The sequence below is a fragment of the Glossina fuscipes genome, unplaced genomic scaffold (genome assembly GCF_014805625.2).
Source record: "Glossina fuscipes isolate IAEA_lab_2018 unplaced genomic scaffold, Yale_Gfus_2 2, whole genome shotgun sequence".
In the NCBI taxonomy this organism is placed as follows: domain Eukaryota; kingdom Metazoa; phylum Arthropoda; class Insecta; order Diptera; family Glossinidae; genus Glossina; species Glossina fuscipes.
The window spans coordinates 34,883,056-34,902,887 of record NW_023998416.1 but is presented as its reverse complement, the minus strand read 5'-3'; the positions used below and the strand labels follow the sequence as shown (position 1 = coordinate 34,902,887).

Below are 19,832 nucleotides of genomic sequence, written 5' to 3'. Positions count from 1 at the left end.
GTAAATGTAAAAAATTTCAGCCTTCTAATAATAATAATTTTCGAGCAACGAGCAAAACCCACTAGTTTTTGCTAAGGACGACGAAGTTGCATTCAGCTTATGCGCCACTGCGGACATTTGCTCTGACTAATTTGGCCCATTCTCATTAACAACCCGCATGGAGAAACTTCCAATGTTTCTAACAAATTTAAAGTCGATATCTTCATTTTTGCGACCAGAATAGTGTTAACAACACACACACCACACAAACGGACAGACGTAACTAAATCAACGCAGGTTTCACGCAGGTCATAAATGTATATTCTTTATAGGGTCTCCGAAGCTTCCTTTTTGGTGTTACATACGTTATGAAAAAAAAAAAAACGCAATGACTATACCCTCATCTTACAGTGGTGGGTATAAAAATAACGCTATATAAAGTGTGTTAATGCCCGAAAGTGTGTAAATTAGCAAGAGACGTACTTTCATTTCAGATGAACATCACTTAAATTACATACCCTAGATAGAAATAGAGCACCCTACGGAGATCAATAACTTTACGAAAAGAGAATTATTGAATGATGTGAACAATGATTTTTCCAGCTTCAAATTTATTTATAAGCTGCCAGTGCTCGATTGGCTGAAGCGGTACGCGCAGTAAGAAGTCGGCATCTTCATGCCATTAGAACAATTTAGAGCTCATCGTTTAATAATTGAAAACTTTTATGAAAAATATATATATATACAAGATTACCTAAATAAAAAATAATTTTTTAGAATATGGTTTTAAAACGCATTATATTTTACATATGGTAAAAAGGGAAAAGTACCTTTTAGAGTCAACCAACATTCAGTTGATAAGCATGGTTTCCGCTTACAGGTTTTCTTTGCTGGGTCGCGTTCAGCTTTATTTATATTCAAAAGTAACCGCATAGCTCCTATTCCCGCTTTGCGGCCCATAAACTAACCAATCATCTACAAATATTTTCTACTATCTAAGCCCTATCGTAAGGCAATAACGATATGAATTTCATTGCAAAAAAAAATATTTGGTTATCCTCCCTTTTTTATTTTCCATGATAAAGTTCAATTTTGCATGAAAATCGAAATATTTAATCTAAAGTCGGCGAGACAAAGCGAAGGAATAGATCCAATCTAACACAAAAACTAAACATTTTAATCTCACTAAATCAGAATTATATGAATCATTTTTGCCAGAATAAATTCCCAATTCTCAATGGAATTCTTTGTTTACTTTCGACTTCTCCGTTAATTAATTAGTTCTTATTATCCATTTTTCTACTGCAAAGGTTATATTTGAATAGAACTTCGATAAGAAACAAGAGCCAAAACGAAGTCAGAAACATACTTTACTGAAACTGCGCAGCACTAGTTTTTAGCTAAAAGCGTGTCAATACTTTAGCAAAGTAATTAAGAAAAATCAGGAAGCTGCAAAGAAACAATTATCGGATAGGGTGATTGGAGGAGAACCAATCGATATGGCCATCCTCCTGAACTGTAAATTTACAATCGGCTAAAGTATTCCACAATTTGATTGTCTTATCATGAGAGCCTGAAACAATTTGGCGTTTATCAGCCGAAAAGGCAACGGATAAAACATCCTGAATAAGCATAAGACAAGATTTAAACAATTGCAAAAATAAATTACTAAAAATGTATAATGAGAAATAATAGCCTTTGGACTACAATAGAATACACTTAGTGGTATGTGAATGCGGTGATTAATTTCTAATCTGTATACCACCCATTGATTTGTGCACCACCCATAGATGAAACGGTATTTCCACGAATGCGACTTTTCTTGTTCTTTTTATCTTACTTTCCTGAAGCTCAACAGCGGAAGTATTTCAAAAGCTTTTCCCATTCCAATAATCTTTCTTTTAACACAGAGGTGCTAAAATATGTATCGTGGAATACTCTGAGAAAATCGTACATGAAACTTAATTTTTAATGTCTGAAATTAGCATTTGGCTTAAGTCTTTCATAAATGCATTAAAGGACGGGAACAAAATTGCAAATTATAACCTAAAAATAACGATTGTATTTGCTGCATTTGCAAAGAAACAGTGCAGGTCGTCAATATCATTACAACCCTGTTACAAAACCAATATTTATCTAAAGCTTTTTGGTCTGTAAAAATGTGTTGCTGTTGTAAAACTGGTACTGTGTGTATTTGTTTTTGCAAATTATAATTTATTTTTACATTTACCATGATGTGCAAAACTATCAAAACTTCCGGGATAAAGTTATCAGGATCACCCAATAAGTAAGGATTTATTAAAACTAATATTATTAAAATTATTAAGATGATAATAAATCCTATAATGGCTTCATAAGTAAAGTAAGGATGAAATGGAATTTTGTCTACATTTGAATTTAATCCGGTTGGGTTATTAGAACCAGTTTCATAGAGAAATATTCAATCAATTATTGTTATAGCTAAAGCAATGAAATGTAGAATGAAATGAAAGATGAAAAGTCCAATTAATGTTGCATTATCTACTGCAAATCCTTCTCATACTCATTGTACTAAATCTTGGCCTAGATAAGGGATTGCTGATAAAAGATTAGTACTAGGCGAGCGCAATAGGTTGAACCGCATTCCACGTGATATTCGCAAACATTAATTGAGCTTGAAGTTAACTAAATGCAATCCTATGCTTTGGATCAGCCCACATGGTATTTAACGCATTATTTTGAAAAACTGTTATATAAATAATGGTCGTAATAATGGTGTTCTTTATCCACTATGATGTTTCTACTTGTTTTTAGGATAGACGTGATGGATATGAAAGGTTCGATCGCAGACGAATATCATTTTCTCGCTTGTTTTATTTTTGCGGATTATTTTATTTTTACATACATAACACACATGTATCTAATTCTAAATCGAAAAATATATAGTCTATAATGGCTTGCCTTTTGACGCATTTAGATGGAAAGCATATCGTACTCGGTAAATTGGTGGGTGGCTTTGAAACTTTACAGTAAATGGAATAGATTTAAGTAGATAACAGGTATCTTCCCATTGGGGATGTTATTATAGAAACAGTTCAACTGTTTGTCGGTCCTGAAGTTTTCTACACCTTAGCGTAGATGACAATTTTTACAGGAAAGCAACAACAAATGTAACTTAAATATATAAAAACTGTTCGTATTTCGGGACAATGAAACTACGCAATTTTCAACAATTATTCCTTTAATCGTTAAATTCAATTTTTGCATAAAAAAGCAAAATTAATTTTGTTCGTTTACTGAAGGCTTTTTCAACACCCGATTAGGTGTCGTAGACTTTTGTAAAATGTTTAAAACAGTTTTGATTTGATTGTACAAAAATTATAAGCTAATTTTATAAAAAAAATCTTAATATAAAAAATATATATATATATCTCCCCAACATTTCTGTTTATTAAACTTTACTTAATATAACAAAAATTGCGTACAAATACATAGGCGATCTTAAAAAGGAAACTAAGAAATAAATTCAAGGTCTTCATCTGAATCCAAGATGTCGTCACAGCAATAATAAATAGTGCAATAATGATCATATTTCTATATCTAATTGCCTTTTTTGATTAAAGTCGGTATACTACTATAGGTAGACTACTGCTTCGTTTCCCATTTTCAAAGCCGTTGTCCGAAGTGTTTAAGTGCACTAAACTTAGCTTTTCATTTTTCATACTCATAGACAGGCATCGGAATTTTAAAAATATCAATTGACTAATACAAGTTTTTGAATAGATTGGACGGTGTCCTTCTATACGAATGCGGATATGACGACCCACCGAGCGTTAAGAAGTACCAGAAATTACTCATATTCGGAGTGCGTAGCATGTTGGCGGCGTTCAGCACACATCCCTTCATCAAGTACCGTGAAGCCAAAAAATTGTTGGACGCAAACAACGAGCTGGCGGAGGAAATCGGACTCCATCTGAAAGGCGTCGTGTGTGATAGAGCCAATATCGTAAAAACTCCGAGATTTCAGAAACAGAGTATACCTTGAAAAAGGAAAAAACGGAAGACAATACGAGAAATGTTCGATTACACCCATCTAGTGGTCGCACACTATGATAAGATGAGACGAGACCCGCGCTTCGACGTCAAAATCGTATTAAAATTAAAAAAGGAGTATTCGAAGTACGAAAACACCGCCGTTTGCAATTTCTGGTTAGACAGAGGGGTCTTAGCGTCAGTCGTCGCAGCGCGAAATTGACCAGACAGCGACATCACACCATCATTTATAAAATCTGCAATTAACCAAAAGGTGATCGCCGGAGAATATAGAATAAGTATATAATGGTGTAGGCCGAAAGGGGAGCCAGCCATTTCAAACAATTGGCAACGCGCCTGTCATGGTATCTCTAGTACAACAATCGAACAAAAGTTAAAGTCAGCAGATAAATGTACTGTAAAGTAAATCCGTCTTTTGCGCACTTTGCGTTATTATTCAACTTTTTTTCGAAAGAAGTTTGCATCACGGACTTGTGGTTTTTAAGGATAGTCTAGGTTTTATTTACTTGTTAGAAAATCTATATTATTTACAGACGGTTTTCAGGAATTTAAATTTGCAAAGCTTAACTCGTTTTGATCGCACGACTCAACCCTCTGCCTTCTGCAAAAATGCCGCTTGTATGGCCGTTTGCAAGCAAGTTGCTGCTAATTTTTGTCAACCTTTTCGCGAATCGCAAGTTGCATTATAATTGTGTATTGTTTTCTTCTTTCTTTAAATTCTCAGATTTCATTCATAGAAACTGAAATCATAAAATATGCGATTTTCATAACAATATGTTGTGTCTCGTAAATATATTAAGTCATGGCTAACAATACATTGTCTCGTAAAGTTAAACATATGATTTTCGAGAAACAAAACATGTAATAACAAAGAAAAACAGAATAATATACGTTTATGAGTGGAAGAAATAAACAAAAATTCGTGGCAATTTCAAAATAGAAATTATGGCTAATCTTAAAGATGATCTGGATAAGTATTTGTTGTTACAAAGTGATCAAAAGAAAAAGTTTAGCGTAAAAGTACCTCAGTTAGAGTTGGGAAAAATATTTTCCCGAAATAATGAACCAGAAGCAAATAGTTGGCTTAAAGATACTCAAGATTCTTGTTGTCCACAACTGGTAACTAGTTAGACAATAAATCTGGGTGGAAATAATAAATAATTTTTAATTTAATTTATTTTCTTTTCATATATGGTTCCAGTCTCGCTTACAACGTATAGTTGGCTTCGTCGCTTGTCTTGGTCTGGGCACTTTTTGCATGACGATATCACTATTTTATGTGCCTGTGTTATTGCTGAAAACGCGAAAATTTGCTTTGCTTTACACCTTGGGGAGTTTTTTTTTCATCTTGAGCTTCTGTTTTTTATCAGGATTCGTAGCTTTCTTCAAGACATTGTGTAATCGTGATAGATTTTTGGTGTCAATTACTTATTTCGGTAGCCTGATAACAACTTTATACTGTGCCCTATGGATGCAAAGTACTGCCTTGACTGTACTATTTGCTTTAGCCCAAATGATTGCTTTAGCATTTATGGTAGTAGGCATAATTCCCGGTAGTGCTTCTGGAGTGAAGTTGTTCGGTTCCTTATTTAAAAGTAGTGTTATTACAGGATCGAGCGCTTTGCCAGTTTAATGAAGGGAGTATATTTGGGAGTTTTGATATTATGAATTTCAATTATGTAAATATGTATATAGTTTATAAGATATTTAAAAAAATAATTTTTAAATTTCAAGTTCTATTTAATGGGAATTTTTGTTTTCAAAAACCAGTTTCTTGCCCGATTGAGCAATCGTTTTGATAAAGCAATGAGGTTAAATTTTAATTTATTTAAGATGAATTTGGAAAATCACGATTATATTTGCACGAATACGACTCCATTTGAACTTTTACGACTTTGAGAAGCCTTCATTAATAGGGGAATATCCATCAGGTAAATCAATATGTCGCATCCTTTACTACTTAATAATTTTTGTGTATCATTTTGAGATGGTCTAACATCATTTTTTGCTTCTTTATAGTATCAACAGTTAATTTTTCCGCGTATAAGAATTCCGCTATTGCTTTATTTTTAGGGGTGCAATAAGGTTGCTATCTAAGCAATGCTTGTTATTCCTTGTTTAAATCGGACCAGGGTTTTTCTTCTATTTAGAAATTTAGAGAGCGCGGAGTGATTTCAATAAATTGCAATGCTGCGATTCTGTTAAAGTGCTGAAAATTTTCTATGCGATTATATTATATGAGAAGAACTCGTTGCAATTCTGTTAAAATAGTCAATATTTTCGATACAGTCCTGCTAAATCAGACGAAACAGGTCGAATCTGTTAAAGTGGTGAAAATTTTCCACGCGATTCTGTTAAAGTGGTGAAAATTCTCGATGCGATTCCGTTAAATGAGAAATTTTCGCTACAATTCTGTTAAATAAGAATTTGAAGATTATTGCTAGAACATTTGCATTATCAACTGGTTTCTATTGACATTAGATTGCTTTAAATAAATCAAATTGCGCCAAATTAATCAAAAATTCCAAAATGCAATTAAACGCTTCAAAATCTTTATATTCTTATCAAATAGTTTATTACTTTCTATCTTCATTCATTACCTAGTGCTAACAATTCGACGCTGGGAAAGTCAAAAACACACTTTACTTTACTGAAATCCGCCTGAGTGTGTGAGTAGGCAAGAGTCTCGACAAGTAACTCGATAAAACTATAAAACTATAAACTATATAAAACTATTCAGGAGACGTACAAGGGGAGATGAATGCATATTTTTGATACATTTATATAATAAAGAATATATATTACATTTCAACCAAACCATTTGTTTGAATATATATGGAAAGAGAATATTCTTTTTTTTTTGAAAATATATGCATAATTGATGTTGCCTATACTGGGCCAACTTTCTGGTTGATAAGGTGGAGTGGTTCATAAGGCTCTCATGATAAGACAATCACATTGTGGAATACTTTAACCGATTGCAAATTTACAGTTCAGGAGGATAGCCATATCGATTGGTTCTCCTCCAATCACCCCATCCGATAATTGTTTCTTGTTTCTTGTACGGTTCTGAATTTACAGCTTCCTGATTTTTCTTAATTACTTTGCTAAAGCAGTGATACGCTTTAGTAAAGTATTATTATTATTATTATTATAAATTTAGCCAGAGGATAAATTCTAATGCTAAAGTCATCCAGGCGTTAGCATATAAGGCTTTCGGCTTTATTAAAAACTCTGCTGCATTTGAGATTTGAACCACCGACCATTACACGTAGAAGCTAAAATAATAGGTCGCACATGCTTATGCGTTTGACGTCTTTATTCTGGCAATCTGCGTTAACTGCATTAACCGGAATTAAAGAGCGTACTTAGCAGATTTTGTAGTCTACACAATTTCCAAACTTTTAGTGGCAACACTACCATATCACCGCGTCGAACAGCTGTTTTATGTTCTTTGGATTTTGTTGCTGTATACGTAGTACCGTGTTTATTTGTTTACATTCTTTAGAATTCTTTAGAATTGTGACAACTTCGTTTATTTGTCATAAGTTTTACAACCAATTAATTAATATTGTTATTATTATTATTGTTATTAATCTTCAAAATCGTTACTAGCGAAACTACAGAAACTTTTTTTACAACATTGCTAAATATTGAAGAAGAAGAACATTTATTTACTTTCCACAAATTTAAAAATATTGCAAGGTTTATGTTTACTTTTTGAAGGGAGTTGCCATTTTATACACATTTGTAGTTGTATCTCTATGTTTTCAACGCCAATTCATTATAAAATTTAAGAACAAAAAGACAACCTAGTCCGAAGAAATTCAGCGTCGTAAATGAAAAAAATAACAAAAAGGCAAAGAACTAAATTATATAAATCGCAAAATGTTTGCCTTAAAGTGTTCGGGTTGTGTAATGAACACTAATTTGACGCTTTCGCGAAACTTACATATCAAAAGAATAGAATTACTTAAGGTAAAAATTGACATGTTCGTGATAAGATAAATGTTACTTTTTCAAGTTCCTCTCTAGAAATGTTGCTCTATCTTGGGCGTAGATCAATCTGCTGATCAAAATACGGTTCGTCGTGCTTACATCGAATTAGTGAAGAAACTTCACCCAGATTCCGGCCAGCTGGAAGCTTCAGAAGAACGCTTCCAACAAGTGGATGAAGCTTTTAAAATTTTGCAGGAAAAATTTGCTAAAAATCGTCGCGGTATTTTCGAGGATGATGAGGAAGAAGTGCCTGATATAGAACACACCGCTCCCCAACACCGCCAGTATTTAACTTATGATGGCTACGGTGTGGGAAATCCATTTCAGCGTCAGAAACAGTATCAACAAATAAAGGCTATGAAAGCACAGGAACGTGTTCTAAAACATCGTATGGATAAGTCACAAGCTGACGAAAAAGCTCTCTTGAAAAAAGGAGGCTTTTTTGCTAGGAACCATCTATACAAAACTAAATACGGGTTTGATCGTGTAGTAGAAGATTATATACAAGAAGCTATGTCTAAAGGGGATTTTAATAATCTTAGTGGTGCTGGAAAACCTTTGTCGAATGCACAAACGCAAAATCCCTACTTGGATTTCACTACCCATAAGCTGAATAAGATCTTACTGGACAATGGCTTTACACCGGAATGGATTACGTTGCAACGAGACATAAGGCAAGCTTTAAACGAATTAAAAAGAAAATTCAAACAGGAAAGAATATATTTCGGTGAATATCCTCTAACGGGCACGCAAGTGAAAGCCTGGGAGACTATTTTAAAAAATTACGAGGAGGAAGTAAAACAAATTAACAAGAGTATAGACAAATATAATTTAATAGTGCCTATATTTGACCATCAATTTTTTCGTGTGAACTTGCATAAATTATCTGAAGATATTTTAAAAGATCCCGATTTACCTAAAAATCAGCAACGACTATCGGGAAATGTTGGAAAAGATGAAAGTGTAAAATCAAACGAGGCACCAAACCATTTTCTTGGTTTCTTAGGTTCATTGTTTTAACGCTAAACTGATAGCTGGATCGAAAACGAAACAAGTGATGTGAATCTTAAAAATAAAATTTTATTGTTGCAATGATTTTTTATATAATTTAAAAAAAAAGAAAAACATTTTACAGTCCTTTTTTCCTCAAACTCTCAAAATGTTACCGTCTTTTCCCAGGCTGACTCTGCCAGTTACCACTAAATGCAGGGCGCGGGGATATGAATAGTATTCGGCTTTATGTATGCGTTGAGTAAGAAACTCTTCCGTATCTCCCGGCAATATAGGGACTGAAGATTGAACTACGATAGCTCCGGTATCTACACCCTTAAGAAATGTCCGCAAGAATATTTGATTAGTTGAAAACAAAATAGTAGAACGAATGGTCATTACCTCATCAACAAAATGCACCGTACATCCTGATTCCTTGTCACCTGCATCTATGGCCTTCTTTTGAACATGCAGTCCCGGATGCTTGGGCAGCAGTGAAGGATGAATATTTAACAGTTTTCCTCTCCATTGCTTAACAAATGGTTCGCTAAGTACTCGCATAAAACCAGCTAAACATACAAAGTCTGCCTTAGCCTTTTGCAAATGCTTAGTCATTTCGGCGTCGAATTCATCCCTCGATGTGAAATCTTTATGTGATATAACAACAGTAGGAATACCTGCCATTTTAGCTCGTTCTAGCCCCATAACGTCGGCCTTATTCGATATAACTAACACTATGTCAGAGTGTAAACATTGAGAAGTGTCACGCGAGGCATTGATCAAAGCTTGCAAATTAGTTCCAGATCCAGATATCAATACTGCTAGACGTTTACGAGGAGTATTGATTACTTTTTGTATTCTTGTCAAGTTTTGCGTAAAATTTTCCACGACTACTTGAACCGAATTGGCAGTCTCTCTACGTGTGACATAACCTATCTTACTGGCACGTTCTGAATATTGCAACTGTTCCATTACTTGGCATTCATACTTCGGATCCACTACCAGAACCATACCCAAGCCACAGTTATAAGTTCGCTGCATTTCTGCTGATGTAATGTTACCCTTTAGACCTAACCAAGCAAACACTGGAGGTATAGTAAAGTTATCAGCGTTCAAATGAACAGCTAAATCGTTTCGCAACACTCGAGGAATATTTTCTGTAAGACCACCTCCAGTTATATGAGCCATTGCTTTTACAAGACCCTGGCATAAAATAGGAGCCAAAGCCTTCACATATATCTTGGTAGGTTTCAGGAATTCTTCTCCAAATGTTGCATTACTAAAGGGTGCTTTATCATTAAACCCAACTCCGGCAACTTTCATGACTGCATGCACTAGACTAAAACCATTACTATGTACACCGGAAGAAGGTAATCCTATCAGAACGTCTCCCGGTTGTATATCGCCAGTTTTTGGTAGAGTACGTGAATTTTCTGCAATACCTAAAGAGAAACCTGCCAAATCGTACACATCATGTTTGTAAAGTAAGGGAACTTCTGAGATATGAGTTCCTATCAAACTGCTGCCTGCTTGCCGGGAGCCCTCCACCACTCCGTCCATAATCTTAGAAGATATGTGCTCCTCCACTTCTCCACAGGCGTAATAACTAGAGAAGGTGTATGGCTCAGCTCCATTGCAGAGAATGTCGTTAACACACATAGCCACCAAATCTATACCAACACTGCCATTGCGTTTGGTTTGTTGGGCAATTTTTATCTTTGTGCCCACGCCATCAGTGCCCATAATCATAATAGGATCCGTAATTGTTTTCGGAACTTCAGTCAAACGTTTGCCGCTTTGTGTTTTATACGTCTCCGACCGCGCTTCGGATTTTTGCGTCAGAGTTGCCTGTAACGCGCGATAGTGTGTCTCCTTTAGTTCATTAGAACCGGTCGCGCCATATTTTGCGGTTAGTTTTTCCAATGTTTCAGCAAAGTTCCTAACCCTAACTTGGGGTGATGACTTGGTACTTTTCAAAGTTCCCAAACATACGGCATCTCTTAACAGTTGCCTCCAATTGGTGTTCGTTTTGGATACCACCATCACCATACCCACACCACAGTTAAGATTTTCCAATAATGTCTCTGGTTTAAGTTTAAGCTTCGCAGCCAGCCAAGGAAAAACTTCAGGAATTTTTAAGCTGTTGAAATCTAAACAAACTTCAAAGTTCAGGTTAGTTGGTATGATTCGTGACACGTCTGTCAGCAGGCCCGATGTGATATGAGCTACGGCTTTTATTGCTTTCGAATGTATCAATTGTAAAACATTGCTAACGTAAATGTAGGAGGTTTCGGCTAATTGCTGGGCTAAAGTTTTATTACGATCACCGAACTCTGATTTTTTGTTAAGATCAATATCAAACTTTTTTATATAATTGAGAATGGCGTTAAATCCAGCGCAATGCAGACCACTAGAGGGTAATGCCACCAACAAATCTCCTTCTTCATACAAATCAAATTTAGGCAATTCATTACCTTTCTCAATAATACCCACACAATAGCCGGCTATGTCGTATTTACCGATCTCATACACCGAAGGCATTTCGGCCGTTTCGCCACCTTTTTCGAGTTTAAGAGAAGAGACCGACTGAAACGGTGTCACATGCTATCAAACGTGTAATCCAACTCACCTACTAAAGCACAATTGGCTGCACGACATCCATCTGAAATGCCCTTAACTATCTGAGCAGCTACAGGGACCTCTAACTTACCGCACGCTATGTAGTCCAAGAATGCCACTGGTTCCGCTCCCGATTCTAGTACTTCATTAGCACACATAGCGAATAAATCGTAGCCTAAGGCTTCGTACATATCGTGGGCTAAAGATAATTGAATTTTAGAGCCTACACCATTGACGGCCTCGCAGATAACGGGATTTTTATATTTCAGTTCTTTTAAACGGAATAAGCCGCCAAAGCCTCCTAGACCTCCTAAAACACCTGGGCGTTTGGTTGTACCAGCAGATAAAACTTTAATTCGCTGCACAAGAGCATCGCCAGCGTCTATATCAACACCGCTATCTTTGTACGACAAGGAAGCTGTTTGACTAAACAAGGGCAAGAAAATTCTACATGTAGTATTTAGTCAGGTTTACATCTAAAAGCTTACCATTTGAAGGCTTTTTGAGCTATATCCGAACGAAACTGGGCTCCTCCTCCTGAAAATCGAATATTTTGACACATTCTCGTAGAATCCAGAGCAGCTTGTCTCAAGTCTGAACGCAAGCTCACGGCTATTAGAACTCGGCCGCCATTGGTGACAAATTTACCGTCCGAATTTTTGGCCACGCCACTGTGGAACACAACCTCATCTGCAGTATTTGACGGTATCCCTAATATTGTTTGATGAATAGAAAATGTTTATGGATATGCATATGTATTATCGTTAATTAAAGTATTACAAGAGCAGAGCTTAAGTGTCATACAACTTTTGATAAAATTTAATTATTCCCAGAGTCATTTAATCTGAAATTTCTTCTAACAGTGTTTGGTTAAGGTCGAAATATATAAATGGTTGTCCGTTGCACTGAAAATTCTCGTGAGATTTTCTTCCGACGATTTTTATGGCTGACATGCGCAAATTCTGCATTTATCATTTCGCTCGTGAAAAAGGCGGTACTGTTAGACAAACGCCAACGTTTACTATTCTCTTGAAGAAAGTGAGAATTTTTTAAATTCTGTGGGCTCTCACCTAAAAATTACTAAACCTTGGTTGATTATTGCATCGATTGTAGTCAACTCGCACAGTAAACATTACACACACAGGAAACATTATTTTGTTATTATTGTATCCACCAACGAAGGTTATAAAGGAAGGATATAAACAGCCTTAACGTGTAGATTCAATTTTAACAACATTTTATTGCAACGATCGATTGAAAATCATTTTGTTTATCTGATGGACGACATGTATGTGGTTTGATTAGTGAATTGTTACGACCCACTCTTCAATATAACGCCTTGTTATAAAAGAAAATTGTTATATGTGTTGCTTACCCTCAATGACGCAACCTTTGGTTGAAGTTTCGGGATAACCGGCGCTTGCCATGACTACCCCAACGGCGCTGACTCCGTTACGCCATTTCAAGTCAATTTCCTTTAATTGATTATTGCAGCAGGCAAACATCACATCAAACAGATCAGTTTCCAGCAAAGGCAAGATGACCTGGGTCTCTGGATCACCGAAACGGCAGTTAAATTCTAACGTCTTGGGTCCATCAGGAGTTAACATCATGCCGGCATATAAGACGCCGCAATAACTTATGCCTTCTGAGCGTAACCCAATTAAAGCCTTTTCCAAGACTTGAGTCCGAACCAATTCTAAAGCTTCAGCTGAAATTAAAGGGCAAGGACAATATGCGCCCATACCACCAGTATTAGGTCCTAAATCATTGTCTTTCAAGCGTTTGTGATCCTGAGCTGGCAGCATAATGCGTACAGTATTTCTGTCAACGAAGGCCAAAATAGATACTTCTTCGCCCGTGAGCAATTCTTCTACAACAACAGTTTCGCCAGCACTCCCGAATTTCTTATCACCCAATATCTGCTCGACTGCTTGACAAGCTTCATTAGTATTTGCAGCCACCACTACACCTTTACCAGCCGCCAAACCTGATGCTTTAACTACTAGTGCTTTGTACGGAGCGCTATAAAAGAACCCAATCTTTTCTAAAGACCTTTAATGGTTATTAAAATGAAGACTCATTATACCTTTTTATGAACTCTTTAGCTTTTTGAGTGCTAGTAAAGCTCTCATACCGTGCTGTAGGTATTTTATGTCTCAACATAAAATCCTTTGCCCATTTTTTGTCGGCTTCAATTTGTGCTCCATTTTGACCTGGACCGAAACATCGCATTCCCGCTCTTTGTAAAACGTCAGCGAGTCCTTCTGCTAAGGGATCTTCAGGTCCCACTATAACCATATCAATCTTCTTATCCAGGCACCATTTCGAAATGGCCTAAGAAGCGAAAAAAGAGAAAGTAAAATAATAATAGCGAACAAAAGCTAATCATAAGAATACATGAGCAAACAGACCTTCCAGAAAATATGGGATCAAAGTTATTTATTAGGGAAGTTGTATCAAATAACTTGAATAGTGAGTTATCCATGGTATAGTTCAAAAAAAATTTATGTATGTAGACACAATGGAAGTGATTTTTCTATTTTAATACGATACCATTTGGGTTATATGACTAAATGGACTGGGAATACGGAGCAAGAAACGCCAACTGCTGAAGATAATGACTTTGTTTTTGCGAAAAAAATTACATGACTATTTTCTTTGGAATGAGCTTTATCGAGTGACAGAATTTCTGCTCTATTTTAGGATTTTGTCCTCCACTTTCGATTGGACGGAGCAGATTTCCTAAGAATCAATTGCTCGAAGAAAGAATATTGTAAATAAGCAATGCACAAACTTTATAGGGTTCCACGCAAAAAATGAATTTTCATGGCTCCTCATCTTTCACTATTGTTCTACTAGATATAAGAAGGAAGACATACATCTTCACTACCACCTTTCTGCCAATAGTCGTAATTGGAACTGTATAAGAATATAATTCATGCCGAGAGGGGCATTCATTGATTGTAGAAATCCAAACTAGGGATGCTCTTTTGAAACTTTTATGTTCCTTGTGAATCATTTTTATACCCTACATCGCCTATACTGCAGGGTCCACCTTTTACTATGTCGTCTGTCCGTCTTTCTTCGTGGTGTTCAGCCTACAAATTGCAATTTTTGCAATATTTTGATGAAATTTGCTTCACTGAAGTGTTTTTTTCAAAGCACGAAAGCTATTGAAAATAGCTCGGACCGTGGCACTTTTTCGAGTACTTTCCATATAACGCCTCATATTGAAAAGTCGTCACATGCATGTCTGTAGGGTGGTGTAGGGTATTTTGTAGTGGGTTGTGTAGTGCTTTTACTTCTTAATTATGAGTACACAAACGGGCACCATATTTAAAATTTTTTCTCCAGCGAAATACTGTAGCGATCAAGAATACTTGTCGAGCTTTGTTTCTAATCAAGCAAGTTTAAAGCATTGTTCAATCCAAGCGAAGCATATTAGTGACTTAATTAAGTTAAGATGAGAAATAAAATTCTAGTATTTCGATTATAAGCGAACCAAACTAGAATCAATTAAAACATATTTGAAAAAAAACTTCCGCATATTAAATCCAATCGGTTTCACCTATTCACGCGTGATGTTAGAATATGAAAAGGAAATATTTTATTAGGATATTTTTTACAAAAAATAATTTAATTTGATAAGATTTGAAATAATGAAAAACAAATTCTGACATGTAGGAGTTTAATCAAACAAGAAGTAGCTGCTGAGCCGTCAATTAATTTATTAATACAATTACTGAATGAAGTCGAAATCATGAACTGGTTTAATTTATTTCTTAATTTTTATAACAATTATTTTTGGTTATAACGGCAAAAATTTATTTTAGCCAAGTTCTTAACCGTTTTCTCGCACTCTTTCTCAGACCGTTTATGTATATAAAAAATTGCACGAGTCGTAAAAATGCTAATAAATAAGTTATAAAATTAATACATATATGAATGACATATGTAGACCTTTTTTCTTTTTTAATATGCAGATTTTTATAAAAACCGAATGCAGTCTCAAAATATTCAACAGTTTTCTTAAAATATTCATCAATAAAACTAGTCATTCGATAGCAAGAGAGAAAGAGAAAACAAAACATATATATATATATATATATATATATATATATAAAATGAAGTTTACTGTAAGTGCCAAACGAGATTTGAAAAGCTTTCCAATTTTTCAATACAATTTTAAATACTTTTTCTGTATAGTCTGTATTGTTAATATTGTCATTAGTCTTGAAGACTTATTCACAATATACCCATCATTCCGATGAGAAGGACTCACATATTGTGAGCAATGATATTGGAGTAAATGAGGGTGATGGCTCATACAAATATGGTTTTGAGACATCGAACGGTATTAAGCGTGTTGAGCACGGATCACCAGAAGGCCATATTGAAGGCACTTCAGCTTATGTCTCGCCAGAGGGTGCGGAAATCAAAACCACTTATATAGCCGACGAAAACGGTTACCATGCCGTCGGTGATCATATACCAAAAATACCCGAATACATTATACGTGCTCTGGAATATATACGTACGCATCCATACGTTGAAAAAGATTACTATACCGGGGAATTTAAAACGCCCCGGACACCCACCATACCAACGAAAAGTTCAATTAATCATCATTTCAGACAATAGGTTATATTATTAATGTATACTTTTGAGATATACATACTTTTAAGCCTAATAAATAGTGTTTTCAATAACTAAGTGTTTGCCTTATTTTTTCACATTTGTTTCGTTTTCGTTGCTCCATTTGTTCACGCTTTTAACGTTACAAGCAGTACACGTATTCTTGTCGCAAGGACGAATAATTTGCTGATGATGATAATTTGTCTCTCGATGATTTAATCAATTTTCTTCTTTGCGCGAAGCCACTTAAAGGAAAAAGAAGAGCGATAAGCCTTCTTTTCTTCCTGGCATAAATCTTTCATACTTTTAATATCATCAGTTATTAATAGACATCTTTCTGTATTTTTAGACGATTAAATTTAAATTTATGAAATAAAAAAAAAAAAACTCTTGTCTTAGACTTCATTATACTTATTTTCCTTCCTTCTTCTTTCTTAGATCAGGAATAGGTCACTTTCGTAATTAAAAGAAACTTCCCCACCTTAATTTAGCGGAATTTCTTCTATAACACCAACTTTGGCATAGTTAGTAGTAGTAGCCTCATTTTTTTGTAAAATTTTTTCTGTAAAATTTTTTTGTAAATAAATAAAGAAAAGAAAATTTGCTTAGATAAATGTTACTATTATTATTTTTTTTGTACTCTACATGTTCTACCTCGTATACTATAATTGGAAATTCCATAAAGTTGTGCCAATAGACATGTGGCAGTAGTAGTGATAGTGTTAAGTTAAAAATAACTTGAAACATTTAATTATTATTTCAGCTTCAGTTTACCAATCTCCATAAAGTGATAATATATAAAAAAAACTTTTTCTTCATGTAACGTGATTCCAATATAACAGCTTTAGGACCCAAAAAATAAATGATATTTTTACGTAAATACCAGATTAGCTGACATTATTGATTCGCATCATTTAATAATTTAGGAAAATTGTGTTTGTGTGTTACTTTTATAGAATGCTCAGCATATATTATATATTATTTTTAGAAGTACTTTCTGCACTAATGCCATTTGTTTTAATTAAAAATATTCGGGAAGTTATTAAACGTCAACTAAAGAAATTTTATCGATACTACTTTGATATTAGCCATAAGACCAAGAAGTGAATTTTTGGTTATTTTGGTTTGGTTCCCTGAATAATAGAAGAAGAAGGAGAAATTCTATCGATTTTCAAGTAAATAAATCTTGAAAAATAATTTATTAAATATTTATGCATTTCGCAAGAATGATTGAAACTATCCACGTTTTCTTTTTACTTCGCAATAATGTTGCCTAATTAAACGGAATAAAACTCGAATGTGTATTGAGCATTCAATAAAATTGTTTTAATCCGGAAATATTTTGCATATGAAAGCATTTCTGAACTTTTCATAATTTTCTTAATTTTTTTCGAAAATGTTAATATTTATTAAAAGTGCTTTTAAGTGAAGATATCCAGAAGTTTGTAAGCAACCCCTTTAGGAGAATACCAATAGGCGGATTGTGATAAAAATTCCTATTTTTCATTTACAATAAACAAATAAACAAAAAAAAAAAAGACAAGAACCATTTTCATAAAATATCGTTGACATTGACATCTTTTTAAGGCATACGAAAACACCAACGCGAAACCTGTTTGGAGTTGATTGTTGCCATAAAAAAATAATATATTTATATATAAAAACACGTTTATATTAATTGTAAAATTTTTCTCCATGAGAACCGCGGCAATAAATTTAATAAATAATGTATCCAACGCACACACAAGCAGGTTTGCTGTCGTTTATTACTTACATTAAAATCCTTAGCATTGACTCCAAGCACGTTTTCGCATTTTTTTTCTAGAGCAATGCCAGGATTGCCGGGCAAAGCATAAATTTTTGTAACTTGTGCACTTTGCGCTAATTTCCAACAAATCGCATGTTCTCGACCACCATTACCAATCACCAGCAATTGCTTACCAACGACAGGCATTTTTTTATCTTTCTTTTTTTTTTTTCTTTTCTTGCAATTAAAATTTCCAAAGCTCTTTTTCTTCTTTTTTTAATTGATCAATTAAAATTCGGATATATAATTCTTTGAATATTTCTTTTTGAGGTAATTATCATAGGAGATGTGTAACTAGTGAATTAATTTAATGCACTTCTCACGTGTTTGCAGTTGCTCTTAAGTTAAAGTGTTTCACTGTATTTTGTTAATCTCGCTTTTCTACGTACCGCTTTGAGCAACGCTCAACATTCTACTAAATGCTAATTCAGACGATCTAAGAACCATTTTGTTCGCAAATTTCGTCTAACACAGTAAAAACAGGAAAGCAGCAAATTTCGGCTTGAGTCGAATTTTTTTATACCCAACCAATCCTGCACATATGAATGCATACCAATAGACATGTATACTATATACATGCATTGTCCGCTTACCCAGATAACCCAGACAGAATTGTACACAATATTATATATATACCTGCTGTTATCTCCAAACTATTTTTGGATAATTGTAAGTGAATTTTTCATTACAAACTTCACTACCGATAGAATCAAGGATGAAATTTAAACGTTTGAATTTTTCAGGTCATGATTTAAGCAAAAACGGCGAAGCATCACTTGCTTACTGATCGTGGGATGATTTATGAACTTATTTTCAGATTTATCCTAGCTAAGAGTGGTGAGAGACAGAACAGACTGGCAGATATTGGAGGCTACATTCCGCAGTAACTCCAATCAAAAATATATATAAACTTCCTAGGTTACAAAGGATTGGCAATGCTAATATACCGTTTGTAGTTCGAATACAATTATCACACTGGTAATTACATATGAACCTTTTGTTTTTTTTTTTTTTTTTTTTTTGATAATACATCCGATTAATCGGATTAAAGGAATTCATACTTGTTGTTGACGTCGAGACTTTCAACATATTATTTAAACAAATTTTCGTTATGCGATTTGTAATCATTCGGATTCGGAGCATGAGAACATAGAGCATGAGTTATGATAGCTTAATTAGTTCATTTGTTGCCGGAATTTTTAAAATTGTCATATGTGAAATATACACGTATCTGTCCATTTAAAACAATAAAACGAAATAAAGAACGTTCTTCTCGGTGTTGCTAGAACCAAAATTTGCCATCTTACAGTTACATATTTGTGTTTTACGCTGTCAAATTCACTGATAACCTCCAAGTATTTTTTTGCCTTTTCTACATAGCTTTTTGAATTATCGTTCGATGTTATTTTCGATTTATTTTACTATCACTTCATTTTCAGCAAGATGAATAATTTGCCAACATTAGTGTGTGTGGAAAATTGGCGAAAACATCTAGTTCGGCAACATTACGTTTCTAATCGGTAGCCTTATTCAAATCATATTTACTCAAAATATTCATTTTATTCATCATATAGTAATAAGTTTGCTTCCATTATTTGAACAATAACTGTAAGTCATTTTTATGATTCTGGGAGCTTCGATAACATGCCAACTGACGTTTGATCTGGCGAAGGATTCTGTTTACATCGCGTCTCAATTTCTTCATAGAGATTTTCGCAATGAATAAGAATTTTTCATCTATATATATATGTACATATATATGATATAT

General features: G+C 34.5%; 4 protein-coding genes across 4 annotated transcripts; 3 read left to right on the top strand and 1 right to left on the bottom strand.

The window, feature by feature from the left end:
- The first annotated feature begins 4,528 nt into the window (after nucleotides 1-4,528).
- LOC119633737 (protein transport protein SFT2) lies at nucleotides 4,529-6,711 on the top strand. The gene is made up of 2 exons (XM_038027442.1): nucleotides 4,529-5,130; nucleotides 5,213-6,711. The coding sequence occupies exons 1-2, from the start codon at nucleotides 4,957-4,959 to the stop codon at nucleotides 5,642-5,644; spliced, it is 606 nt and encodes a 201-aa protein (XP_037883370.1). The 5' UTR covers nucleotides 4,529-4,956; the 3' UTR covers nucleotides 5,645-6,711.
- Nucleotides 6,712-7,532: 821 nt separating this feature from the next.
- On the top strand, nucleotides 7,533-9,119 carry LOC119633134 (dnaJ homolog subfamily C member 28). Its single transcript, XM_038026437.1, has 2 exons — nucleotides 7,533-7,989; nucleotides 8,047-9,119. The coding sequence occupies exons 1-2, from the start codon at nucleotides 7,900-7,902 to the stop codon at nucleotides 9,028-9,030; spliced, it is 1,074 nt and encodes a 357-aa protein (XP_037882365.1). The 5' UTR covers nucleotides 7,533-7,899; the 3' UTR covers nucleotides 9,031-9,119.
- Nucleotides 9,120-9,147: 28 nt separating this feature from the next.
- Nucleotides 9,148-18,425, bottom strand: LOC119633133 (trifunctional purine biosynthetic protein adenosine-3). The gene is made up of 7 exons (XM_038026436.1): nucleotides 18,032-18,425; nucleotides 13,709-13,956; nucleotides 12,995-13,644; nucleotides 12,108-12,330; nucleotides 11,630-12,045; nucleotides 9,403-11,558; nucleotides 9,148-9,336 (listed from the first exon to the last, which is right to left on the bottom strand). Exons 1-7 carry the CDS (start codon nucleotides 18,209-18,211, stop codon nucleotides 9,157-9,159), a joined length of 4,053 nt encoding a protein of 1,350 aa, XP_037882364.1. The 5' UTR covers nucleotides 18,212-18,425; the 3' UTR covers nucleotides 9,148-9,156.
- On the top strand, nucleotides 13,997-16,335 carry LOC119633135 (pupal cuticle protein). The gene is made up of 2 exons (XM_038026438.1): nucleotides 13,997-15,758; nucleotides 15,829-16,335. The coding sequence occupies exons 1-2, from the start codon at nucleotides 15,564-15,566 to the stop codon at nucleotides 16,261-16,263; spliced, it is 630 nt and encodes a 209-aa protein (XP_037882366.1). The 5' UTR covers nucleotides 13,997-15,563; the 3' UTR covers nucleotides 16,264-16,335.
- Nucleotides 18,426-19,832: the final 1,407 nt, after the last annotated feature.

Excerpts from the sequence above, each read along its gene's own strand:
- LOC119633737 (XM_038027442.1), top strand. The coding sequence starts at position 4,957 with ATGGCTAATCTTAAAGATGATCTGGATAAGTATTTGTTGTTACAAAGT. Across the intron at positions 5,131-5,212 it reads ATTCTTGTTGTCCACAACTG|TCTCGCTTACAACGTATAGT; the intron begins GTAACTAGTTAG and ends ATATGGTTCCAG.
- LOC119633134 (XM_038026437.1), top strand. The coding sequence starts at position 7,900 with ATGTTTGCCTTAAAGTGTTCGGGTTGTGTAATGAACACTAATTTGACG. Across the intron at positions 7,990-8,046 it reads AAAGAATAGAATTACTTAAG|AAATGTTGCTCTATCTTGGG; the intron begins GTAAAAATTGAC and ends GTTCCTCTCTAG.
- LOC119633135 (XM_038026438.1), top strand. The coding sequence starts at position 15,564 with ATGAATGACATATGTAGACCTTTTTTCTTTTTTAATATGCAGATTTTT. Across the intron at positions 15,759-15,828 it reads TATATAAAATGAAGTTTACT|TCTGTATTGTTAATATTGTC; the intron begins GTAAGTGCCAAA and ends TTTTCTGTATAG.
- LOC119633133 (XM_038026436.1), bottom strand. The coding sequence starts at position 18,211 with ATGCCTGTCGTTGGTAAGCAATTGCTGGTGATTGGTAATGGTGGTCGA. Across the intron at positions 13,957-18,031 it reads TCAATGCTAAGGATTTTAAT|GCCATTTCGAAATGGTGCCT; the intron begins GTAAGTAATAAA and ends TTCGCTTCTTAG. Across the intron at positions 9,337-9,402 it reads CGGTGCATTTTGTTGATGAG|GGTGTAGATACCGGAGCTAT; the intron begins GTAATGACCATT and ends ACATTTCTTAAG.